The 27,234-nt window shown below is 46.4% G+C and overlaps 1 protein-coding gene across 1 annotated transcript in view; it reads right to left on the reverse strand.

Annotated features, from left to right (window-relative positions):
- Positions 1-9,442, reverse strand: part of GLIS1 (GLIS family zinc finger 1) — a 218,818-nt gene extending 209,376 nt beyond the window's left edge. The window contains exons 1-2 of the mRNA XM_084872894.1: positions 9,360-9,442; positions 8,185-8,473 (exon numbers count right to left, since the gene is read on the reverse strand). Of these exons, the coding sequence (XP_084729020.1) occupies positions 8,185-8,431 (247 nt within the window). The 5' untranslated portion in view covers positions 8,432-8,473; positions 9,360-9,442. The remainder of the gene's footprint in view (positions 1-8,184; positions 8,474-9,359) is intronic.
- Positions 9,443-27,234: the final 17,792 nt, after the last annotated feature.

Here is a 27,234-nt window from a genome sequence, read left to right on the forward strand (position 1 = left end):
ACTTAACCACTGGAAACCGTGTTAAGATGGGTGAATCCACCGAGGCCTGTTCACGGTACGCGAAGCCGTCTGTGTCTTGGAACGGCCCGCTGCCAGGCAGAGCCCCGTAACGTTCTCTCTTCTCGCTAGGACAAAAGTATTAAGTGGTTTTGGGATAAAAATTAAGCTTCATTTGACACAGTGGAACCTGGCAGCCTCCGCCGGCACGTGTAATTTATTTACAGGGTTGGAAAGTCGGCAAAATACATCATCAACTCTTACACAAACTTCTACTAGGTATTAAATACCCGAGCCTCAGAGAAGTAATTCATATAGTCCAGCGGCGTTCCAAAATAAACCCAATCTGCAGCCCTCCGGAGAGCTTAAAACAGCAAATGGGATCTGTAATTTTTAAGTCGGGTTTATAATACTCCCTGGTTTCTTGCGAAAGTCTTATTTTTCCATCGAACCTGTTATTGAAAAACAAAGCAACAATATCTGAAAGAGCAATCTTGTTGCTAAAAGGACACCAATGGGAAGAGGCCGGGCCACATGCAACCAGGAACGTCCTGATACAAATTATTCTCCTTTCAGACCCAGCCCCCGGGTCCCAGGCAGAGGAGCCCTGGGCAATAACGACTCCTGCAACTTCGCCTTCAGAAGAGCATGATTCCTTGAAAACATCGTCCACACACTAGTTCTCGTGGATGCACTTGCCACGCAAGACCACAAATACACACCAGCAAGGGTATCTTTTCCTCCCAAAGGGGGTCATCTGGCTCATTCATCATTTGCACAAATCATGGCCCACAACCGCCCAAGTTCACTCTGATCTCTGGCCTGTTCTCCCTCCCAAGCCCTTCTTCATCCCACCAAGCATTTAATAGGAGATTATTATTTAATAGATCTCGAGCAGCCATGCCCAGTGAGGCATGCACTCTACACGCCAAGTGTGGTGAGGATCATGAGAATTTCTCTTCAAGCAGATGTCTTCAGGAGCAGCGGACGGGAGACGGCCACGAACCTCCCGGACTGTGTGAAAGACTCAGATAGGGACTAGAAGGTTGGTAAGAGTGTAGGGAGGGAAGGACCTAAGGTTGGTCAGGCCACTGCTTCTGAGACGGAGCGCTGCCAGGGGCCCCTCCATAGTGTGGGAGAGTGCTTGCTTGAGAACCCCACACTGGGAACCACGGTCCTTCCCTCATTGCTGCAGCAGGGCAGTGGGAGAGCCCTCAGGGAGGTAGAGCGTCTCCCCTAAAAGTCATACCTGGTCCTGTCAGCGGAGGCTCACGACGTGCTACTCCGGGGAATGGCTGTCTGGACCAGCCTGCGGCCTCCTGCTGCCTTCCCCGCTACCATCACCACCAACGTCAGGGCACGCTCTGCAGGGGTCCTCAAACTTTTTAAAGTGGGGGCCAGATCACGGTCCCTCAGAGAGCTGGAGGGCCGGACTATATGAACTACTAATCCCTACTGTAACACCTCGGCTGCGCTCACTGCCCAAAAAACCTGGCGGGCCGGATCAGACTCCCCTGGGGGCCGCATGTGGCCCGAGGGCCGTAGTTTGAAGACCCCTGCTCTACAGCCACAGCAACTTCGTGCCTCTGCTTGAATTTTATAGGCTGCCCTTGAGAGCACCGTGCTTTGGGGGGGAAATACTGGCTTTGCTGTCGGACAGAGCTGGGTTCAAATCCCAAGCTCGACTACCTACTGCTTACACGGCAGGGCGTCGCTGTGAATGGAATAGTAAGTAGCTCCTTATTAAGACAAATCACTTAACCTTTCCAAGCCTCAGTTCTGCCACCTATAAATTTACAATCAGGCCTTCTGTCCTCCTAGTGTCGTTACTATTAAATCAATCGCAGCTATAGAGTACCTGGCCTGGCCCAGAGTAAGTACTCAATAAAGGTTATGGACCTCCCCCTTCCTGCTCCTTCGGTGGCCCGCTTTAGGAGTCAAGACTTCCAAGGAGAGGTCACGTCTGCAACCTGGCCTGAGACAAAGGTGGCCTCTGTCCACACCCTAGACACTTGCCAACCTTCCCAGCCCAGTTCCTGTGGAATCCTGGAGCACCGGAGCAGGAAGGGCTCTGGATCGTCCCATCAGACTGCTGCCCATTTTACAGATGCTGCAACAGAGGCTCAAAGGGATGGGCCCGGCCCACATGCACTGAGGCTGTACAATGGCGCATGTGTTTGCTCCAGACGGGCCCAACCGTAACCACCAAATAAATCCAGGCCATACAGGAAATGCATTATTCAGTCAGCGGGCTGAAGGTCTCCTCTCAGTGCATCTGACTCAAACGCTGACTTTAAAAACACAGCTCGTAATGCTAATACAATCCGCCTCGACCCGCCGGAAACCTTCAGAAGAAACAACCCTTTGGAGTTTAGGAGAAGACAGAGGAAAGAAAAAAACAGATGCTTCCAGTGACTTGAAACTATAAGACCACTGAGTTGGGGCTGTATCCTCTCTACCCCCACCCCATCCCAAGCCTCTGTTTTCTTTCAGTTTTTTTATAAATAAGACTCTGGGAGACCAAAGCAGCCACAAAACATCACCACCACCCCCAAACACTTTTTTTTTCTTTTTTGCTTTTCTTACTCAGTAACTCAGCTATCAGTCCCGGACTTTGCTTCTAATGCTGAAGCTTTTTTTTTTTTTCCTTCTCATTGTAAACTATTAATTTGGGCAGCGGCTGTTGATAAACAAGAAGTCCATTCTGAAACTGCTAGGATCATTAGCACGGTGAAGGCGAGCGGCACAAATATTTCAGAGTGTGCTCTTTTTCCTGGCCCTGGCACTACTGCCGTGCTCCCTGCATAAGGCAGCTGAATTTTTCAGAGCCCTCTGCAGAGTTTGTTTCATTCCTGCTCCCCCACCACCACCTCCCCTGCGCTAAGTATCTTTGTTTCTTTAAACACAAAAATAAGCTACCCCCTACCAAAAGCAACAACACACCTCCCCAGGTCTAAACTAACTGCGACTAAAATCTATAGCAGGAAAAATAATTAGCAAGCCACATTATAATTTAACCTTGAAATTAACGATCTATATATACATAAGGTACGATGGCTGGAATACCATCATATGGGCTTTGATGCAGGGAATTCTTTTCCAGGCAAATGGAGAGAATGAAGGGAGACTGCCCTCTCTATGCAAAAGCCACAGTCAGCGGGTGTTCACTGCATGCTAGACTTACAAATAAAGTCAACTTACAAATAAAGTTGGTATTTATTTGCTTGTTGTTTTTTCCCCTAATCCTATCCAAAAAGGGATGACAAACCCTATTCCAAACTTTGGTTTCTCCCCTTTTCTCGGATGCTGGCCAAACTCCACAAAATAAAACTGAAGAAAATGATGATAATTATGCAACATTCAGAACAAAGAACATAAGAATATATTTTTTTAAATGATTCATTGTGCACTTATGCCTGTAATGGGATTTTAACGCACTATTAAAATAAGTGCGCTGGCTCACTTAACTTCTCACGCAAACCTTACGCAGGGCGATGAATAACTCAAAGATGGGGTGGGTTTTGGTGTGGTTTTTTTTTTTTTCTTTCTTTCTTTTTTTCCAGGAGGAGAAGTGCGAAGGAAAACCACGGAAGTATAAAGAAACTTATGGGTGTGTTTTTAAAAAAAAAAAAAAACGTCACCCGGGGATATGTTTTTATTGATTTTAGAGAGGGAGAGAAACATCACTGTGAGAGAGAAACATCAATCAGTAGCCTCCCATATGTACCCCAACTGGGAACTGAACCCGAAACCTAGGTATGTTCCCTGACTGGGAAGTGGGCCGGAAACATTTTTGGTGTGCAGGACTGCACTCCCACCAACTGAGCCACTTGGCCAGGGCAAGAAGCTTACGTTTTTTTAATCACAGACAGAGCAACACAGCCTACCAATAGGTTTCCACAGCTCAGAGGGACCCTCCTGGGACCTCAGAAACAACAAAAATTAAGTTACAATCTCACAGGATACTCCCCCTTCTATTTTGTACACCAAATCTTAGCTTCTAAAGGGCTGAAGAGGCAAGAAGGAGAGAGAAATCCTAGCCAAACAAGATTCTTAGGAAATCTTTGGGAATTATATTTCCACTATATGTCTACAAAAGATTTGTTGGATATGTAACTGTTACGACTGTAGACCGCAACATCTTCCTATCTCATTTGCCTACCCACACACATACATGTTTCTCTTTGTCTCACTGAGCCTGACATTTGGCCAGCAGGTTTTTCTCCCCCTTATTTGAAATCTCAAGCACTGAAAAAAATTTGGATCTGATTATTTCCGGATCACAGGACCAGCACTTTAAAATGGATGAAATGCAAGCAAATTGCCCACCAGAGCCGGAGGGGGTAAATGCTTTCAAAATAACTCATACCTTTCTGTTACAGACGTGCTAGCCCCTCCACGGCTTTTCCAGAACATCAGATCAGGGTGGCTTCTGATTCAGATGAAGAAACTCTACCAGGTAACACCACCAAAACCATCACGCTTACCCTCCACCACCAGCAGCCCCGAACACCCATGCACACAACCTATAATTGCTTTCCTTTTTTGTTTTCCTTTAAAAATGTGTGTGCGTGTGTGTTTTAGCTTTAAGAAAGAAAGAAAGAAAGAAAGAAAGAAAGAAAGAAAGAAAGAAAGAAAGAAAGAGGAAAAGATTGACTCCTTTTTGGCATTTACAGCCATGTTATGATGGCTGTTTACTAATGGCAGAATCCACATTTGTCATGATCATCAGCCCCCTTTTTATTGCTAGGACGTGTCTAGCCTCAGTCAAGTGATGAAAGGGCCCAGTGAGTCTCTGTGAATTATCTGGTTTTGGTCTGGGAAGAGCAACTCTGGACAAAGAGAATTATCTGGTAAACTAAGACGATGGCATAGATACTAGTTACCCATTTCTAAAAATATCAAAAGCAAAATATATTAAATTCTCTGGGCACAATCTGGAGCGTGTAGTGAACACCAGCTTTCAGCCGACAACACACGCATGTAGAAGGAACAAGCTATAGAAACAGAAACAAATATTGGAAGCAGGAAACCTTAAAAAAATGCCACTCACTGTCTGTAGCTCTGAGCACATCCTAGAACCTCAGTGTCTTCTTCCTCTATACAACGGGGATTGCAGTAATAAGAGCCAGTATCTGCCCGGCACTCTGCAGCCTTCTCCGTCTGCTCCCCCGAACAGCCCACGAGGTAGGCAGAGCACAGCTGGCGTGAGGGCAAATGAGAGAGTGTGGGGGAACACGCACCAAAAACTGCTCTGTGCGCGGGGAAGGAGAGTCATCAGGCCATCGCCACAAAGCTGACCGCCTCCTCAAAGCCCAGATGTTTACCTTCTTTCCTTGTCAGGACTTCCAAAAGCAGAGTGTTGGGTGTTTAATAATAAAAAAGGAAAACACAGCATCTGGTAATTTGGCCTTTCCAGCTGTTTGGGATCTGGATAAACGGGACTCTGCCGTAAACAGAGCGTGATTCTTAGTGTAAATGATGATAATGTCAGTCCACCATCCCCAGCACGCCTCCTGACTCCAGACCTGGAAACGCAGAGGACCTCAGCATGGACGGATACGCTCCCTTCCTCGGCTTAGGGTCTGTCCAAGGCACAAGGCAGATCATCTGAAACCTGATTCCAGACCAGGCAATACTGTCTTCTCTCCGGTCCCTGGGCAGGGGTGGCCCACTCAAGACCTGAAGCCTGGCTCCTCTCCGCTCCCTCTGGCTAGCACACCAGGTATGGCTCTTCACATTCAATGTTTTAAAAATCAAACCTTTCTCCCTCTTCGCCCTGTCTCCGTTACCGCAAGTATCACTGACTCCAGCTTGGTGTCCTGCATGAATTAATAAAAGAAACCCCTCCCACCTTTTTTATAAAGCGTTCTTGCAGCCATTGTCTCATGTACCCTGGGAGGTAAGCATTATGACCCCTCGCGCTAATAAAAAACCAAAGGTGGAGAACGTTAAATACATTTACGAGAGTAAATCCCCCAAACCAACCAGGCTCGCAGGCAGCCCTTTCACACTCTCACGAATGCTCTCTCCTCAGTCTTTCAAAGGAAGTCTCCCGCGAGATTCACAGACGAGGAAACTAAGGCTCGGAGAGTAAAATCACTTCCCCCAAGGCCTCTCGGATCACCCGTGGCAAGGTCTCACGATTCCCAGCACAGTCAATAAATATTTTCCTATTGGTATTTCTATCTGTTTCCAATAAGCCCCAGGCTTGGAGCTCAGCACCAAACATTCAAAGGGTTGCGTGGTCTGGGGGATATTTTGGTGGGAATGGGGCAGAGTTGGGGTGCCGTTTCCTTACGGCACTCTAAGAGGGCTGCCGATGACGCTCTGGTTTCCACTCAGGCCCATTTAGAGGAAGAAGTTGGGTCAGAGCCTGGGTCAGAGACCTCTTAGAAGCCTCCCCAAGCCCAGGTCCATGAGCAGTGGGTTGGCCAGAGAACCCCAGCTAGACCTGCTGGGTAGCTTTTTTCCATGAGACTCGTTCTCCCACCCCCAGTCCTCCGTTACTTCATCTTTCAAACGGGGACGATAAATCCCACCCTGCCAGCCTGGCCGGAGACTGAAGAAAACAGTTTAGAAGCCTCTTACAAAATGCATGGCCAGAAAGATCATCTTCTATGGTAGGAGGAAAGTGGCTCTTCCTCCTAGCCCTTTATCCTCCCTGCACTTTCCAAATACAATCCTAACTTAAAGATCTCGTAATTTAGGGGGGTGAGGGGGGGGGGGCGTGTGCATAAAAATAACTGGGTTTTGGAGAATGGAAGTGTCAGATCAGTACACAAGGCATCGAGATGAAAGGAACAAAGGCTGTTTGATAGGCATTCACTAGATTTGCTGAGACTACAAACGTTGCAAGAGGGTATGTGTTTAAGGGAGGGTTGTGCATGGAGGGGGGCGAGCCAGGGAGCTCAGTTCAGCAAATGTTACTCCCTTCCTGCCGCTCAGCACTCCTCTCTCTGGTAGGAGAGAACCTCATGTGTGTCGTCCAGTAATGACACTCTAAGGGTGGTTTTCTTATATCTTTCTTCTAATCTAAGGTTTAATCTCTGTCTCTTGGAAAAGACACTGACATCTAAAACAATAAGAAATAACTCTCTCCTACAAAGTCAGGTGTTTTCATCAAAAAGAAAAAAATACTGTTATGTTTTTTCATCTTGCCCATCCCTGAACTGGGGAGCAGGGTATTTTTTTACCCAGAAGGCTCTCTCCTCTCCAAAGGTAAGCTGCCCTACCTTTTTGAAGCTGCTAAAGGAGAAATAAAATAAGCTGTTTCTGCCTTCCTTGAGAATCACCTGGAAAGAACCAAGAGGTCCCAAATGCTAAAATAATGAAAGCCCAAAGCCTTGTTTTCTTCCCCAAGCGTGGGGAGGTGGGGAGCGGGGGGCAACTGCCTTAACAATTTCCCCAATTTCTGGTTAATTATTTGTCAGCATGAAACTTATAAATAATGACTCAATAATAATTAACTGTGATGAGAACATGTTCATGAGAATCCTGGCATCATCACTGACTTTGAGCCCACAAACTGTACCGGAGCCTGTACCTTAAACCCACTGGCCTCGCTGGGGCGAGGGAGAGGATTGCAAAGCAACTTTTTACCAAAGACTGTGTGCTTCTGAAGCATCAGGAACAGAAAAGCCATTTTTCAAGTAGGAACTTGACTCAGGCTATATCTACAGATCATAAATTTTCCATCAGGAATCCAGAAATCATCTGGTATAATTAATTCCTTCCTTGACAGATGGGGAAACTGAGGGCTTTTGTTATTTATGAAGATTGGAATACTTGAAAGTATGCCTTTAACTAGGAGAGAGAGAGAGAGAGAGAGAGAGAGAGAGAGAGAGAGAGAGAGAGAGAGAGAGAAAGGGAGGGAGAGAGAAGGCTGACTCTAGTGGCTACTCACCCCAATTTATAAGATTTTTGACAAGTTTCACAAAACTTTTATCAGAAACATACATAAGCAAAATTATGTAATCTGACCTTGCTAGGCACACTTCTCTCCAATAAGCTAATTCAGTTTAAATTAGATGCTTCTTATCCAGGCATCGCTTTAGAATGACAAGCTAATACCAAACCACCGGAGAGAAAATGATGACCTCCGGGCGAAGTTCCACCAAGTTGTCGGGAGGATTCCTGCAAAGGCTGCGGTGCCCCGGCCCGGCACGCTGGCAGGGCCACACTTACCCTTCCCCACGGCGGCCTTGGACGGACCGTAGTCCCGGGGGCTCCGGGGACGGAGGAGGTCGTGGGCTCGAAGCGGGGGCGCCGACAGCCGGGGCAGCAGGTCACGAGGGTCCCCGTCCCCGCAGCAGCCACCGCCCACGGCGACCCTGAAGGCCATGTGCGCGCCGAGGCCTGCGGGCCCGCGGCCGGGGCCCGGGGCCTCCTTCGGCCGCCGGTCGGAGGGCGCCTCGGCCACCTCGCAGTGCATGGCGCCGGGGCGGGGCGCGCCGAGGGGGGTCGCGCCGGGCTCCTGCGGAGAGGAGACGGCACGGGAGCGTTAGGATGAAGGGAGCGGCTCCCGCCTCCTCCCGGGGCCGCGCCCGGGCAGGTCGCGGCTGATCCTCCCTCTAAGACGGGCTGCCCGCCGCACCCCGGCCCGACCCTGACCGACCCACCTGGCCCCGCGCGGCTCCGCAGCGGCGCGCGCCTTCCTCCCCGGGAGCCGAGGAGGGGCCCCGCCACGGGCCGCCCCGGCGCGTTCTCCGGAGCCCGTCACCCTCCCGCCCAAACCCGCCTCCACCGAAACCAGCGCGCCTTCGAGGACCGGGGAAACTGAGGCTGGAGAGGGGACAGCGCCTGGGCGGCGTCCCCCGGCGGGACGGGGAGCGGGCGGGGACGAGGCCTCCGGGGCCCGGACGCCGTCGTCGATGCTCGGGGACCGGGATGCGCACTGCGCGCCCTTCGGTCCCGGCGGCAGCGCTTCCCCCGCGGCCGCCTCAGCCGCGATGGACGCCCACTCCCGCGCGCCGGGCCCGGCACAGGCGCCACGAGACTCCCGCTCCCACGCGCAGCCGAGAAACTGCACACGCCGCGCTCTCGGACCCGCACCGAGTCAGTCACACCCAGGCACGCCCCCTCCCCGCACCCCGTGCACCCCGCAAACGCACGCTGGGGACCACACATTACACTCCACGCGGGATCCCTCTCCACAGAGCCTCCGCCCTTCCGTCATCCCTCCTGGAAAGTGGGCCCGGGACCCCAACTCTCCTTTCCCCTGGCTGCTCCCACGCTCCCCCAAAGTTCCTCAGAGACGGACGTCGCAGGGAGACCATCCCCGTATCTCCGGCCCGGGCGCCGGTCCCCCCACCCCCACCCCCACCCCACCCTCCCCGCGCCAGGGCCTCGCCCCCTCTCACCTCGCCACGGCCGCAGCGGCTGTCGGGGCGCACCGCTCGCCGTGCCTCCACTGGCGCCGCGGCCCCCGCAGCCGCCGCCACGGCTCCGGCGTCCTGTGGGGCGGCACCCCGGAGGGGGCGGGGCCAAGGCCTGCCCGACAGCCACACCGGCCACTGGCTGGCCGAGGCCGCCCCACCGTGGCCAATCGCGGCGCGGGGGCGGGGCCTCCTCGGCTGGGGGGCCTGGGCGGGGCCCGGCGGAAGGTTTGACAGGCCGGAGCCGCCGGCGTCCTTCGCTGCCCGCGGCCCTCCAGCCGGAGAGCGGGCCCGGCGGGCGGGCGGGCGGTGCGGCGGGTGACAGGGGCCGGGCGCTGCCGCTGGGACTGGGGCGGAGAGAACTGGGCGCCGGGAGAAGCCGCTCACCCCGACGATGCCCCCTTTCTCCGCGTGGCTGGGGCAGGACCTGTCCCCTGTCCCCGGTCAGTTTTCTTCCCCTCAGATGGGGAGGGTGGGACCCGCTCAAGGGGAGGAAAGAGATGCGAACGTGCTTTACAAGTTGCCTTGCAGAACGCAGCGCGCTCACTTGAGAGCTCACTCACACAGATGTCTTAGCAAGTTTGAAGCAGAGTTGGGACCCGAACCCAGGACTCCCAGATCACTTTCCTGACGCCCCTGTTTGTGTGGTATCTGTCTTTCACCTGGACAAGTCCGGCCAGAGGGTCTCGAACTCCAAGATTAAAAGGCAAACAAGCAAAAACAGACACAGGGATCCCAAGGAGAAAATATTCCAAGTGAATCTGTGGGTCTGCCCGGGGGTGGGGCTCCAGTGCCTACCCTAGATGTTTTTCCGAGTTCCCAGGAGAGCTTACAGCCTGGGGGGTCTTCCTCTAAGTTCCTCCAGAGCCTGGAATCTGGGGCCCCCTGCGTGGGCTCCCCTCACAGGCCACGGTGTCCCAGAGACCCCTGCCCAATGTGTAGGAAGAACACTGGACAGAACAGGATTTCAGGGCGACTGGAAGCAGTGGCTCAGTTCCCTTCTCTGCTCCCTGTGCAAAACCGGGAATTTCACGCGGCCCGGCATATCTGCCAAGGCTACTGGAGGATCCCCGGGGCCCAGAGGATGGGCCCTGCTTTTCATCTCCCCCACCTCCTGCACTGTGTGGTGCTTTGGGAGGGCTTGAGGGTCCTCTCTGGCTTCACACTCTTTGGCCTTCGTCTCAGATTGAAAAAAATTATGTGGTCAGGTGTCACAACACAGGATTCTGCACAGAGTAAGATGCCTTACACCATGTCCCCGGAATCTTCAAAAACCAGGATTTTAGAATCACAGACATTTAAAATCTGATTTCCTATCATTGGTTAAATATAGCACCTGACATTTAGAGAGCAATGATGGTAGAAAGGACCTTGAAGATGGAGTTAGACCCACCCCACCTGCAGCGGAGAGAGGATGTGACTGGCCCACAGCAGTATGGTGGGTATTGCAGAGCTGGCACAGAATCCAGGCTTCCCAATTCTTAGTCCAGTGTTCTTCCTTCTGCTAGTATACTATCCAGGCTCCCTCTAATAGGTACAAGATATTAACCAACCATGCCCATCATACACAGGCCAAGGCCTGCATTGGGCATCTGAAAAATCGGGTCTCTGTCTAGGGCAGTGGTTAGCAAACTGCGGCTCTCGGGCCACATGCGGCTCTTTGGCCCCTTGAGTGTATCTCTTCCACAAAATACCATGGCCTGGGCGAGTCTATTTTGAAGAAGTGGCGTTAAAAGAAGTTTAAGTTTAAAAAATTTGGCTCTCCAAAGAAATGTCAATTGTTGTCCTGTTAATATTTGGCTCTGTTGACTAGTGAGTTTGCCGACACGGGCCTAGGGATTTAAAGTTGCTACTTTTATGGCAGGAGGGGAAGGGGTAGGAAGGAGCAAGTGTAGCTTAGCAACCCTCCCACCGGGTGCTCCTCCCTTCCCACAAACACTCTGGGGTTCCAGTGCTGGCTTACATACTTCATAGCTTTGTAATAACATTTCCTATGCTAACACTTCCCTCTTGTCCATTTTTATACTCCTTCCGATGAATCTTCAAGTCCTGTGGCTTTCAGCAAATCATAACCACAACTTGGACCTCAGTTTTCCCATTCAAAAAGTGAGAAGATGGGCCCAGCCCATGTGTCTCAGTGGTAAAGCATCAACCCATGAACCAAGAGGTGCCTGGGTTCGATTCCTGCTCAGGCCACATGCCTGGGTTGCAGGCTTGACCCGCCAGTAGGGGGCATGCAGGAAGCAGCCGATCCATGTCTCTCATCAGTGCTTCTATCTCTCTTCCTTCCTCTCTCTCTCAAATCAATAAAAACATTTCTTTTTAAGTGAGAAGATGGAAGATCACTGGCCTTCCCAGTTCTAACTTCAGTGAATCCAGAAGCTGGGTCCTCTGCCCTTCCTCCCTCACCACATACAACACTGCAAACTTAGTCAAGACTCTGAAAACATTTGCTGAATAAGTCGCTTAACCAACCGGAACTGCAGACAAAGGCCTTCAGGTCTCCAAGATGCAGCAACAGTTCACTCATTTACTCTTTATGGAGCACCTACCCTGAGCTAGCCCCCATACCAGCCAGGAATACGGAGATCCTGTCTCTCCCCAGGGAGTACCCAGGTCAGATGGGTTTGTGAAGCCTGGCAAAGCAACGAGAAAAGTTAACTTGCCCAATAAAATGGACTTCTTAAACACTGTACATCGCAGGACCCCTCTGGGGATATTCAGAATCCAGTGAGTATATGCATTTTGTTTTCCTAGAAGGAAACACAAGAATGTGTTAACAAGTGGTTAAGGGAATGGAAGACTGGGGGTTGGCCTGCACTTTTTTATGTTGTGCTTTTCTGTACTGTGTGTATTTTCTGACAATATATATTATTCTCCCTCCCTTTCAATAAGGGTTATTTAAGTAGTAGGATTATAAGCTCTATTTTTCTTTATACTTTTAGTATTAAAATAAAACTCATTAATATTTTAATTGTCAAGAACAAAATAAGCCTCGCTGGTTTGGCTCAGTGGATAGAGTGTTGGCTTGCAGAGTGAAGGGTCCCGGGTTCAATTCTGGTCAAGGTTGCGGGCTCGATATGCCCAGGTTGCGGGCTCGATCTCCAGTAAGGGGCGTACAAGAGGCAGCTGATGGATGATTCTCATTGATGTTTCTCTCTCTCTCTCCCTTCCTCTCTGAAATTAATTTTTAAAAAGAGGAACAAAATAAAGCAAAACAAATAAAACCCACTTTTCTCTTCAGCAAACCAGACAATGTGTGTGTGTTTTATACACCCCTGTTCCAGCTCAAACTCTCTTTTGCCTTCCAATCCCACATACAGTCTGTCTACTGCATAGCTCCATCTGGATCCATCTGCAAAAACAAGCACCATATTTTCTTCTCTGACTCTGCTTCTCATTCCAATGTCTCTACCTAGGTAAATGGCCCCATGGCCAAGTCCCCCAAGTCAGAAATCTGAGAATCATCCTAAGCCCCTGCTCTCCCATACTCCCATAACTTATTTGTCATATATCATCTATTGCTCCCTTCGTCTTTATCCTCTCTACTACTCTTCTTCCCACCTCCAGACTCATCCTCTTCACTATCATTCATTGTCCATACAGGTCTCCCTATTAATCTCTAAACTAGAGACCCAACCATGTCACTTCCCTGTTTACACCAATGATCCCAATAGCCATCTAACAGGTCCCAATAGCCGTCTAACAGATCCCAATTGCCATCTAAATAAATTCAAACTATTCCCTCAACCTACCACTTAGCCCTGGTTTATGTCCCAAGCACCCTGAAGCTATCTCCCAGAACCCAAAACATATATTCATGCCTTCATAGCTTTGTATATGATGTTTTTTATATAACAATTTTCCCTCTTGTCCATCTTCATACTCTCTCCCATGAATCATTTAATACCTAGCTCAAGTGTCATCTTTTCCCAGAAGCCTCCCCTGAATCCTCAGGCTAGACTTGTTTTCTTCCTGCACACTCTCACAGCAATCTCTGCTTCATTCTATCTCGGAACTTATTATACCACTTTATAACTACCCATTTAACAGTCTCCCTCTAGACAGAGAGCTCTCTAAAAGAAGAGGCAGTCTTTTGCCTTTGTAATTTCAGAACCTAGAACAGATTCTGGCACAAAGTCAACACTAGGTAAATGTTTATTGAATGCTGATTGAATTATTAAAGACTGGCCAGTACTTCATATGCTTGCCTGAATATCTAGCTAAGCACTTCTTCACCCCATCATGTTTTCCACCTCACCATTGTGAAAATGTCAAAAATGGGCATTTCTCTGAGTCTAAGAGTCTTCTGCGACCTGGAGACATGAGGAAGGAAAAGAAATAGAGGTAATGAATATTACACTGCTTACCCTGCCTCTATGTCTTAAAACAAGGAAAAAATTAACATTCACTGGGGAACCTACTATGTGCCAGGTAGTATGCTGACAATCTCCATATGTAATCTCATTTTATCCTGACAATTTGAAAGGCCATCTTCAAGGTGAGAAAATTAAAGTTCAAAAATAAGTTATTTGCCAAAGTTCTCAGTCAAGAGTGCTTGCCTTCCATACCTCTATGGCCAACAGAGTTTCAGTAGGAATACCAAGACCACTCATCACAGAAAGAATATTCTCTTCAACAAATAGTGTGATGATGAATGGTATCACAGTTAGATAAAGTGGAACCCCTGTCTCATACCATATATAAAATGTAACTCAAAAATGGATCAACTTCCTAAGCACAATAAACACTTAGAAGAAGAAAACAGAGGTAATCTTTGTGATCTTGGTTTTGGCAATGGATTCTGAAATGTGACGCCAAAAAAATGAGCCACAACAACAACATAAATATAACTTCATCAAAATTAAAAACTTTTGTGCAGCAAAGGACGTTGTAAAGATAGTGAAAGGACAACCTACAGAATAGGAGAAGATATTCGCAAATCATACATCTGATAGGGTCTAGTATCCAGAATATATAGAACTCTTATAACTCAACAACAAAAGGACAAACAACCCAAAAACAACAAAAAATGGGCAAGGGTGATGAATAGACATTTCTCCAAAGAAGATATACAAATGGCCAACAAGTACATGAATATATGCTCAACAGTATTAGTCAATAAGGAAATACAAATCAAATCTACAATGAGATATTACATCACATCCACTGGGATGGCTTACATAAATAAATAAATAAATAAATAAATAAATAAATAAATAAAAACAAAATAGCAAGTGATGGCAAGGATATGAAGAAATTGGAGCCGGGACTGGTTTGGCTGCCAGGACTGGTTTGGCTCAATGGATAGAGCGTCGGCTTGGGGACTGAAGGGACCCGGGTTCGATTCCGGTCAAGGGCATGTACCTTGGTTGCGGGCATGTCCCTGGTGGGGGGTGTGCAAGAGGCAGCTGATTGATGACTCTCTCTCATCGATGTTTCTGACTCTCTATCTCTCTCCCTTCCTCTCTGTACAAAATCAATAAAATATATTAAAAAAAAAAAAAGAAATTGAACCTTCATACACTGCTGGTGAGAATGTAAAAATGGTTCAGCCATTGTGGGAAACTGTTTGATGGTTCCTCAAAAATTAAACCTAGAATTGCCATATGACCCAGCAATTCCTCTCCTAGGTATATATCAAAAGAACATTGTTGTGGAAACAATTCAAATGTTCACCAATGGAAGAATGGATTAACTGGTTGTGGTATATACATCCAAAGGAGTATTTTCAGCCACAAAAAGGAATGAAGTGCTAATACATGCTACAACATGGAGGAACCTCATTATGCTAAGTGAAAGAAGCTAAGCATAAAAGGTCACATATGATATGATTCCACTTATATAAAATATCCTTAATAGGTAAATCCATGGAGTCAGAAAGCATATTGGTGGTTGCCAGAGATTAGGGGAGGGAACGACAGGGATAGGTTTCCTATAGGAATTGTAAAATTCCTATAGTGACATTTTGGGGGAATTAGAGATAGTGGTTATACAACATTTTGAATATTCTAAATGCCACTGAATTGTCCACTTTAAAATAGTTAATTTTATGTTAAGTGAATTTCATTGAAATACCATTTTTTAATTTAATTAAAATTTTAAATATATTTTATTGATTTCTACAGAGAGGAAGGTAGAGGGATAGAGAGTTAGATACATCGATGAGAGAGAAACATCAATCAGCTGCCTTCTGCACACACCCTACTGGGGATGTGTCCGCAACCAAGGTACATGCCCCTGACCGGAATTGAAACTGGGACCCTTCAGTCCGCAGGCTGATGTTCTATCCACTGAGCCAAACTGGTTAGGGTCTAATTAAAATTTTAAAAGATTGGCTACCTGAGTCCAAAGTTTGGGTTTTCTTCACTGAACGTCAGGGCCTTCATTGAAGGAATCCATAGAATGACTTTTATAATGGTGGTGACTGTATTATTAAGCTGAGGGACATGAAAAAGTAATCCCTGATTCCTCAGTACTTCACCTTCCAAATAAAGATAGTGCCCAACCCACAGGAATTGGGGAGACTGAATGAGAAGGTGGGAAAGAAATCAAATCAACTGGAAAATGAGAGGTGATGGTGATGATAATTAATGAAATATCCAACTGACTTCTCCCACCATTTCTAGAGTTTATCTTATAACTCAAAGATGATCTTTTTAAAACAAAACAAATAAACAAAAAGAGCCCAAAGAATCCCAATATGGAGCACAGTTACAAAAGGCCAATAAAGATGTTTGAGATAAAATTTCATATATGATCCTGTATAACAAAGACCTAATGTGCTAAGTGTCCAGTCATCTGGTAGGGCGTTCAACCAATCAAAGGGTAATATGTTAATGATATGCTAAAACCACTTAATGCTCACTATAACGTGCACTGACCACCAAGGGGCAAATGCTCCAACCATTAGGTTAACATGGTGCTGGGGTCCAGCTGATCAGTACTGAGTGAAATGGGCCAGACATGCCTTGGAGCCCTCCTGAGGTCCCACCCCAGTTGGCCAACATCCCGCGTCCCTCTCTGGCCCCGATTGTGCACCGGTGGGATCCCTTGGCCTGGCCTGTGCCCTCTTGCAATCCAGGACTCCTTGGGGGATCCAGGTCCCTTGGCCTGGCCTGCAGGAATCGGGCCAAAACTGTCAGTCCAATATCCCCCGAGGGATCCCAGATTGCAAGAGGGCACAGGCCAGACTGAGGGACCCCACTAGTGCATGAATCTGTTAAGTGATTCTAGTTAAGTGAATAAGAACCAATTTAAACTAGGAATAGAAGGGAACTTTCTTAACTAAATAAAGGGTGGGCACACTTTTCTCTAAGATCAAGAACAAGGTAAGGATATCTGCTTTTCACATTCTTATTTCACATCATACTAGAAATCCTAGCAAGTGCAGTAAGGCAAGAAAAAATAAAGACATACAGGTTGGAAAGGAGGAAATAAAATTCTCTGTTAGCAGGCAACATAATCATCTATGTGGAAAACTCCATGGAATCGACTCACACTGCTCCCAAAGCTCCTAGAACTAGTCAATAAAATAATCAAGATTACAGAATACAAGGCTAATATTTAAAATTTTATTGCATTTATATATACTAGCATATCATTAGAAATTTAAAAAATTTAAGTACCATTTATAATAGCATTTAAAATTATATAATTAGAGCCTGGGTGTGGTGGCTCAGTGGTTGAACATAGACCTATGAACAAGGGGGTCACAATTTGATTTTGATCAGGTTACATGTCCCAGTTGCAGGCTTGATCACCAGGAAGGATCATGCAGGAGTCAGCCAACCAATGATTCTCTCTCATCATTGATGTTTTCATCTCTCACTCCCTCTCCCTTCTTCTCTAAATTCAATAAAAATATATTTTAAAAAAATAAAATAAAATGATATACTTAGATATAAATCTAACAAATATGTGCAGATTCTATATGCTGAAAACAACAAAGCTCAAAGCTCTGATGAAAGAAATCAAAGAAGACCTAAATAAATGAAAGGAGTATCATGTTTATGCTTTGGAAGATTGGATATTGTTAAGATGTCAATTTTTCCCAAATCCAATTCTATTTTTTTCAAAAATTTATTTGGAATGGCAAAGGAACTAGAATATCCAAAACAATTGTGAAAAAGAAAAGGTTGGAGGAGTCCCTACTTGTTTTTAAAGCTCACTGTAAAGTGATAGTAATCAAGACAGTGTGATATTGGCAAAAGGATACACATACAGATCAATGGAATGCAATGTTTATAATATATGGAAAACTATATATGGCCAATAGATTGTTGTCAAACTTCCATCTTTCAACAAACCATACTAGAACAGCTGCATATATATATATATATATATATGCAAAAAAAAAACAACTTTAACCTATACTTTACATGATATACATAAATTAACTCAAAATGGCTCAAAAAGGATGTGAGGGCGATCTGGCTGCGACATCTGTCACCCCATTGATCGCCAGGGTTGATTCGGCTGATCTGGCTGGCTAGGCGGGTGTCCCCTCCTCCCTCACCAATCCATGTGCGTCCCTCCCGAAGCTGCGCGCTCGGTCAAAGAGGACGACTTTCCCCCAAGAGGAGAGGACCGGTCTTTGGTCAAGGGTATACGAGTAGCTGCGCTCCCCTGCTAGAACCTCCAAACAAGCTCTCAAAATGGCTCAAAAAGCAAAGCTACGACTTCTAGAAAAAAGACCTAAAAGAAAATCTTTGTGACTTTGAGTTAAAGAGAAATTAGGCCCTGGCCAGATGGCTCAGTTGTTTGGAGCATTGTCCTGATGTTCTATATCTTGATTCTATGTATTTTTCAAAACTTGGAGATCTGGCCCAGCTGGTGTGGCTCAGTGGTTGGGGGTTGACCTATGAGCCAGGAGGTCATGGTTTGGTTCTAGTCAGGGCACATGCCTGGGTTGCAAGTTGTGGACTCGATCCCCAGTGGGTAATTCTCTCTTGTCATTGATTATTCTATTTCTCCTTCTCCCATTCTCTCTGAAATTAATAAAAAATATTTAAAAAAAAAAAAAAAACTTGGAGATCTGTACACTGTGGATTTTACTGTATATGTAAATTTAAAACAAACAAAAGAGTCAAGTTGATTACTTTTAACATTAGAGTCTCTTTTGAATGAAGCTTCATATTAATCACTTTAGAAACAGAAACTACTAAGTGACTTGGGAAACCAAGTTCTACTACACTCATTTCCCCAGCCTTTCCTTCCTTCCTCCCTCCCCATCCTGTGTGTGAGGAATGATGACAACACCAAACTGGTCTTCTAGGGGTTATCCTAGGCCCCTTTCTCTCCCTTCACCCACATCCGGACTCCCAGGCCTGAGATGCCCACCTGCATATCCTTCTGTAAGCACTCCTCTCCCCCACCACCTCCAGCCTCCTCATTTCTTGTCTGAATCCAGGGACCAGCTCCCCATCTGGGTCTCCCTGGCTCCAGCCTGGCCCCTCCGATTGGTCCTCCTCTCTGCAGCTGGTGATCTTTCTAAATCAGTGGCCCAACCATGTTGCTCTCCTAGCTAAAGCCTTCGGAGTGCCCCTTCTCTCTGAGGGCAGGTACTTGTTTGTTTTGCCATGGTAGTCCTAGCACCACACACAGTGCCTGGTGTCCGCACACACTCGGCGAAAGATGATCGAATAAATGCGTTAATAAAGTGGATGAAGGGGTTGTGGAAGGGGGTGGGTGCAGGCCCTCTGGAAACTCATTCAGAGAGGCCAGAAGACAATGGCGGAGTGGTGGAAGGAAGCACCAAGGTCTGCATCCCAGAGAAGCCTCCATCCTGATTCAACAATGTCAGATGAGCACCTCCCACATCCGAGGCCCTGTCCTCGGTGCCAGAGATTCATGGTTCTTCCAACTGGGGGTGGACACTCAGGATCCAACCTATTATACAAACGAAGGCACACTTTCCACCAAGGAAAAGGCCCTGACGGAGAAACGCTCCATGTCCGAGAGGACACGAGGCCGGGAGGAGGACAGAGGCTTGATGGAGGATGTGATGATTCAAACCGCAGAGGATAAGAAGTTACTGGTTATAGAGATGAGGAAGAGCCTTCCAGCAGATGGAGGAGTCTGTGCCAAAGACTTGAAACAAGAGGAGGATCCCTTCCAGACAGCAAAACAAGGGCAGGGTGGCTGGAGCCAGGGCAAGGGGAAAGAAGGCACCAAATGAGCCGAAACCGGTTTGGCTTAGTGGATAGAGCGTTGGCTTGTGGACTGAAGGGTCCCGGGTTCGATTCCGGTCAATGGCATGTGCCTTGGTTGTGGGCATGACCCCAGTGGGGGACGTGCAGGAGGCAGCTTATCGATGACTCTCTCCCATCGATGTTTCTAGCTCTCTATTTCTCTCCCTTCCTCTCTGTAAAAAAAATCAATAAAATATATATTTTTAAAAACTGTGGTATATCTACATAATGGAATACTACAGTGCTATTAAAAAAGAAGGAACTTTAGCCGAAACCAGTTTGGCTCAATGGATAGAGCATCTGCCTGCGGACTGAAGGGTCCCGGATTCGATTCCGGTCAAGGGCATGTACTTTGGTTGCAGGCACATCCCCAGTGGGGGGGGGGGGTTGCGGGGGGGGTGCAGGAGGCAGCTGGCCAATGTTTCTCTCTCATCGACGTTTCCAGCTCTCTATCCCTCTCCCTTTCTCTCTGTGGAAAATCAATAAAATATATTTATAAAAAAAAAAAAAAAAAAGGCACCAAATGAAACCTGGAAGCGAAAGGGCTGGATCCAAAATCAATGAAGGATTATGGGTTGGAGAGGAACGTGATCACATCCGTTCTGAAAATACTCGCACTGTTTTATGGGGGAAATGGATTGAGAAAGGGGCAAGTGTGGATGCTAGGCACGTAAGGGGGGTCCCAAGAGATGCTGAGGAGCCTGGGCTCTGGGCCGGGGTTGGTGGAGGTGGGGAGAAGTGGCTGGAATGCAGCTTTATTTAGGACGTAAACTCGACAAACCCGGTGATGGGAGTGAAGGGGAGCAGGGGGAATAGAGGCTGGGTATCTGGAAGAATCGCGGGTTTTGAGTTTGGAACTTCCCCAGGGTGGCCCCAGGCAGTCCTCATCCTTCATGGTGGTTTCTGGAAGCAAAAATGCCATAACTGCCAGGCCACTAGGTTACATCCCTTCCTCACCTCGTTACTTACCGTGCACCTGCTTTTCCGTAGGAATGAACGCTCACTGGTTTTCAGCACATCGCTGTACGTGTAGGGAAACAGAATCAGGCTTAATGCACAATTCACATCAAATGCTGCTAATGAGGACAAGATTTGACAGCTTGAAACGTTATGAGGGACAATATCAGTTATCCATATAGAAGAAGGGCTTGTTATTTATGAAAGCACAGAAAACCACGGCCGGTGGCGGTTTCTGTACATTCAATACAGACAACAACCCTATGAAGAGGGTAGTACTGTCTCCTCTGAGGAGACAGATGAGGAAAATGAGACCCAAATGGGCTAAGCGACCTTCCCAAGGTCTCAGCTAGGAAGCGGCAGATTCGGGTCAGTCCTGGGTCTACTGGGCCCCAAGTACCAGGATCTTTCCATTGTGCCGCTGTACCTCATCTACAGCTGAACTGGAACATTCTCTCTATCACCTGACCTCTCCTTCCCTTTCATCCAGAATGCCTTGACCACTCCCACTGGGCCCATTCAAGTCTCCAATGCTCACCTAAAATGGCTTCTCTTCCAAGGGCCAGCTCCCCCTTCCAACCAAACCCCAAACACACAAAGCCCCTCTCAGAGCACTTATTTTCTGCCTTATTGCATCATTGGATCCCAACAATAAACTGCGGACCCCTTGAAGGCACAGGCTTCAATGTGTATGGGAGATAAGCGGTAGTGTGAGAATTCGAACACAGGCCTTTAATTTTTTAAACAGGTCACACAGCTGAGAAATGAGACTATAACAACTGTATATATGGGGTAAGAAGTGTAATATTTATTTAAATTTTTATTAAAACATTTTATTATAAAATAAATATCAAGTTTGTTCAGTACCGACTGGTATAATATAACTCATGTTTCTTTTCAAAGCATATGTTTAAATCATCTATATCTATATGCAGAAAACATTCCTGAAAAAAAAAAAATAGAATGGAATTTTACTCATGACCAAGTTGGAAATTAATGTTTCGATTACAAAAATCAATTTTAAGACGTTTGACAGACTTCCTGCATAAACTTTTCTTTAAGACTTACCTTTTATGAAAACGATGCTTACTTATTATGTGACAAATCCAAAGACTCATGCAATGTCATAGTGAAAACGGAACTTAAAAGGAAAAACAGCAAGCTATTTCTCAGGTCTTGCTTCAAACATGCATACACTTCAGCCAGTGAGATACCAGGATACGTGTGTGGACCTGTAGGAATCTCCTAAGAAAGGGAGGGGGATTTCTCCCTTCTTTTCTTGCTACTTGTCGCCTCGGATGCAGATATGATGGCTGTAGTTCCCGCAGCCACGTGGGACCATGAGGATGAGGACCGCACCTTGGGTGGTCCCTCAGAGCCCTCCTGAGAACTGCGGGTGGGAGACTTGTGGAGTACAGTTTGAAAGAGAACAAGTCATTAATGTTGACTCCAAGGTTTTTGGCCTGAGCAGTCGATAGAATAAAATTGCCCTTTATTGAAATGGGAGAAGAATGGGGCTTACAAGGGGGCGAGTTAGATGGGTTAAGTTTGGCTGCTTATAACTGGAAAACTCAAAATAATTGTGGCTTAAGGAACATAGATCTTTATTTTTCACATTAAGGGGGATCCAGAAATAGGCTGTCTGATTCACTATTTCTTCTCAATAAACCCAACCCTGTGTGTTTCACATCGCTGCCACCTCCATCACTCTGGTCCCGGTCCCTATCCTCGCTCAGCCGCTTTAAACAATAGCCTCCTAACTCGTCTCCCTACTTTCATCCCGCCTCCCACCCCCTCTCCCCAGTCAATTTCCCACAGAAGAGCCAGACTTAACTTTTTAAAACGTAAGTGGGCCCTGTTAGTTCTTGGCTCAGAACTTTCCAATGGCTGCCTCTGACTCCGAGGAAGAGCAAAGTCCTTATTAAGCCTCCCAGGCCTGACGTGATCTGGTCCCCGCCCATGTCTCCACCCTACCCACCCCCCTTCACCCACTATATCCAGCCACCCTGCCCTCTCTGCTATTCCTCGAACTTTTCCGCACACCTTGGTCTTGGGGGCCTTCTGCTTTCAGGAACTCTGCCCCCAGATATTTACTTATGCTCTCTCTTATCTCACTCAGGCCTCTGGCCAAACATCACTTATCAGGAAGGCCTTCTCTGACCACCAAATCTAAAACAGATCCCATCCTGCTATCTCCTGTTCTTCAGCGTACCCACCACCACTGGGCATCTATTTCTATTCATTGTCTATCTCCCCCCACTAGTTTTGTTACTTTGAGCTACTTGTCCCTGTGAACACTTGTTAAATATTTGCTGACAACAACAAAAATAAGCCAACTCCATCTTATTAGTTAACCAAGATCTAAAAGTGTAATACGGCCCTGCTGGTTTGGCTCGGTGGATAGAGCGTCAGCCTGCGGACTGAGGGGTCCTGGGTTCGATTCCAGCCACGGGCACATGCCTGGGCTGCAGGCTCGATTCCCAGTGTGGGGTGTGCAGGAGGCAGCCGATCAGGGATTCTCTTGCATCATTGATGTTTCTATCTCTCTCTCCCTCTCCCTTACTCTCTGAAATATATGTGTGTGTGTGTGTGTGTGTGTGTGTGTGTGTGTGTGTGTGTGTGTGGAATATGGTTTTCTCTTCTAATAATAATAAATACAGTATTTAGCAACCACAAAACATTAAAATATTAGAAGTAAGAATAATAGACAGTAGTATGCCAGGCCAGTACGCCCGTAAGACTGCCTCCAGAACCAAATGTCCTTGTATAGCAGCCCCAAAGGCACAAAGCCTGTCCTACTGTTCGCACATGACCCCCTCAGTGAGAACAGGGGGTCGGACTGACCACCCATTGTCTGGAGAGGAACACAGCTGTCCTCTCATCACTCTCCAGCTTTATGGAAAATCCTGGTGATTTATTCATGTTTTAAAACATGAATAAATAAAAGCCCACGAAGACACTGTCTGTTTCTTTCAAAGTTAGGAGGTTTTCTGTTGAACTTGTAAAGTGAAATAAGAAATCTTGGTTGTAAACTTGACTCACGAACTAGGTCTTCAGCCTGAGACATTTCCGGAGACAATATATGACTAATATTTGTTTTCATGTGGAGAAGGGGCAAAGCCTGACAGAAGTTACAGTTCCTATTTTCAAAGAAGACCAAGAAGTCTAGCTCCTTTAAGAAAATAACAAGCTGAAATGTGCGAAAGAAAGACAGAAAGCTATTTCACAGCCTTTGCTTCACACACACACATTCCGCTCCTGTGTTATAGGTGATTGCTGCTTCCAGCTGCTACCCTATCCCTTCTTTGGGAGAACAGTACAGCTCCCAACAAAATGAAGAGCCTGGCTTTGAAGAAAGATCTCCTTGTATCTGAATCCCTTCTCCACTAGCTGTGTGTCCTTCGGCAAATCATCTCTCTTCTCCTGCCCCGGGCTCCCCTTCCAGAAAACTGAGGTAAACGTCACAACAAGACAGGAAGATAAAAGGCTACCAAAGATCATGTGTGGAGCACAGGGTGCAGCACCTAGTCGGTGCTCAATAAATGGTAGCTGATATTACTCCCATAAGCAATGACCTACAGAAGCCCACTCAAGCCATCAGCACTTTTAAACGTAATATATAAAAACAACTGACTTTTAAAGAACATTTGAAAATACCAAAACGATTACTCAAAAAAAAAAAAAAAAAAAAAAATTCTTCCACCAGTCAGTCCTATGAACCTCCCCCCAAAAAAGAGGTGTGAACTGGAGACAATTTTTCCTCTAACAACTTTGAAATAGTGACCTCTGCTGGCCCGTGGAAAACATGAGCCTTCCAACCTACGCTCTCATGATTGAGCAAGGGTTTGAGTTGAGTCAGCCAGACTTGGTCATTCATTGTCCCTGGAACAAAAACCAGGTGTTGCTGCATTACAAGGGACAGAAATCGTCACAAGGGTTATACGATGTAATTGGGATGTTAACAAAATTAAAGGCTGGCCTTTCCATTTGCTCATCCGCCCAGAAGATTTTTTTTTTTTATCCCCTTCAAACTGCGCTGTCTCCTATTTTTAAATGTCATAATTGCATGCAAATGTTACAGCTGAAAAACAACACAAGGAGCATTAAAAATCAATCTTCCATGTAAGCCTCAGATTTTCCAGCATGAAGATCCAAAAGCAGAAGTGGTGACAAATGTGTAGAAAACAGAGTGAAAAAGTCAGAATGCATCATTAAGAATATTACAACAAACGGAGGGGGAAATCTTCGGGAACACATGTCCAATTCAGCTGGGGTAAACAGCCAGCTACAAAGAAGGCTTTAAAAAACCCTGCGAACCTCTTACAGAGATGACCCAGAAATCCAGTTAGGAAGCAGCCACGACCCTTCTCTTCAGGCAGAAATATGCTTCGCGAAGAGGCTGCTCAGGAGCCCATTGGCTGGGATACTTGGACACGAAACACATTCCCACCTCTTCAAGGTGTGAAATAAAACAGAGGTTGCAAACTAGCAGCCCCAGGACCGTGTAGTTTGGTTTGGCACTTGCTGTAATTTTTTTTTTATTATTAATTAGTTTCCAACACTTTAAACATGGAGATTTCACATCGAAATCTGAATCTCTGCCTTCTTATAAACAAGTGGGGAGATCTAGACATACCAGGCAAGAATTCTCCCATAGCAGCAATCAGCGAGGGCCAAGCAGCAGCACAATCATCCCTGTAGGGACATACGCTCTCTCCAGTTTGCCATGTCCCCCAAAATCCGGCCTCACCCATAGCACTTGCCTGGCTTTTGTAAACACTTGAGTTTGAGACCCTGGGCTCCTAACAGCCCTAAAGCACCGAGCTGAATTCAGTTCAAACAAGTGTCAATCGTGTGCACGGCCCTTTAAGAGACACTGGGGATATAAAGACGAAAACACGATTCCTGAACCCAAAGAACTCACAGATCCCTGTTTCCAGTGAGAGCGAGTAAACTGGTCATTATACGTCCAGATATGTGCTTTGAGCCTGGCTGGTGTGGCTCAGTGGTTGAGCGTTGGCTCCTGAACCAGGAGGTCACAGTTCGATTCCTATTCAGGGCACACGCCTGGGTTGCAGGCTCCATCTACAGTAGGGAGCATGCAGGAAGCAGCTGATTGGTGCTTCTCTCTCACTGATGTTTCTATCTCTATCCCTCTCCCTTCCTCTCTCTAAAACCAATAAAATACATTTTTTAAAGAGATATGCACACTGAAAAGGTACAGAAGGGCCCAGCTGCTGTGGCTCAGTTGGTTGAGCATTGTCCCATGCACCATGTCGCTGGTTCAGTTCGCAGTCAGGGCACATGCAGTTTGTCCACTCCTCCCAGGAATTATAGTTTTAGTTGCTCCACATCCTCATCAACACCTGTCACTGTCAGTCATTATTTTTAGCCCTTCTGATGGGTGTGTAGTGGTATCTCAGCCTAAATCTGTATTTCCCTAATAGTCAATGATGCTGAAAACCTACCTTCTCTTACAAGGCAATTGAATATCTTCCTTTTTAAAGTGCCTGTTCATCTTTTGCCCATGTTGTTTGTTTGTTTGTTTGAAAATATATTTTTTATTGATTCCAGAGAGGAAGGAAGGAGAGAGACAGAAACACCAATGATAAGAGAGAATCCTTGATCGGCTGCCTCTTTTGCATGCCCCCTACTAGGGATCGAGTTCGCAACCCAGACATGTGTTCTTGGCCAGAATTGAACCTGCAAGCCTTCATTTCAAAGGCTGATACTCTACCCACTGAGCCAAACCAGCTAGGGCTTGCCCATGTTGTTTTAATGTACTTTGAAGCTATGTTATTAGGTGCATTAACATTTAGAACTATATCTTTCTCATAAGTTGAATCTTTTACTATTTTGAAGTGCTCCCTCTTTATCTCTAATAAGGTTTTTTGCCTTAAATTATACTTTGTCAAAAAAGAATACAACTATGCCAGCTTTTTTTGTTTTTGTTTTTTTAGGTGTTTGCTTGTTTATCTTTGTTTGTTTATAATAGGAAAGATAAACAAGCAAACACCTAAAATATATCGATCCTTATGTTTTACTAGTAGATGTGACTCATTAACAGCAAACAGATGGAGTGGGGTTTTTTCTTTCTTTCTTTTCTTTCTTTTCTTTTTTTTTTTTTTTTTTTCTTTTTAAATTAGGGGAAGACAAGGGGAGAGGAAAGGCTTGGGGTGTCCCCCCCAGAAGGGGGAGCTCCCAGATGTTTTGTGTGTTTTTTTAATTTAGTTTGATGAACTTTGTTTAATCTGAACATTTAGTCCATTTATATTTAATATAATTACTGATATATTTGAATTTAAATATACATCTTATGTGCATTTTGTTGTTGTTGTTAATCTTCACCTGAGGATAATTTTCCATTGCTTTTAGAGAGAGTGAAAGAGAAGGAGGAAAGGTTGGAGGGACGGAGGGAGGGAGGGGAGGAAAGAAACATGGATGTGAGACACACATTAATTGGTTGCCTCCTGTATCTGCACGACCAGACTGGGGAACAAACCTGCAACCCTGGTATTTGTCCTTGACTGGAAATTGAACGCACAAACCTTCGGTGTGTGGGCCAATACTCTAACCACTGAACACACCGGCCAGGGCTGCATTTTTTTTTTTTGTCCTGCCTATTACAGATTTTTTCTCTCCTGCTTCCATACTTTTATATTTTGTTATTCCATTCTTTCCCTGTCTCAGCTCGAAACTTTCTTTTAGCA

This window comes from Pipistrellus hanaki (genome assembly GCF_964339955.1).
Source record: "Pipistrellus hanaki genome assembly, chromosome: 2".
Lineage (NCBI taxonomy): Eukaryota > Metazoa > Chordata > Mammalia > Chiroptera > Vespertilionidae > Pipistrellus > Pipistrellus hanaki.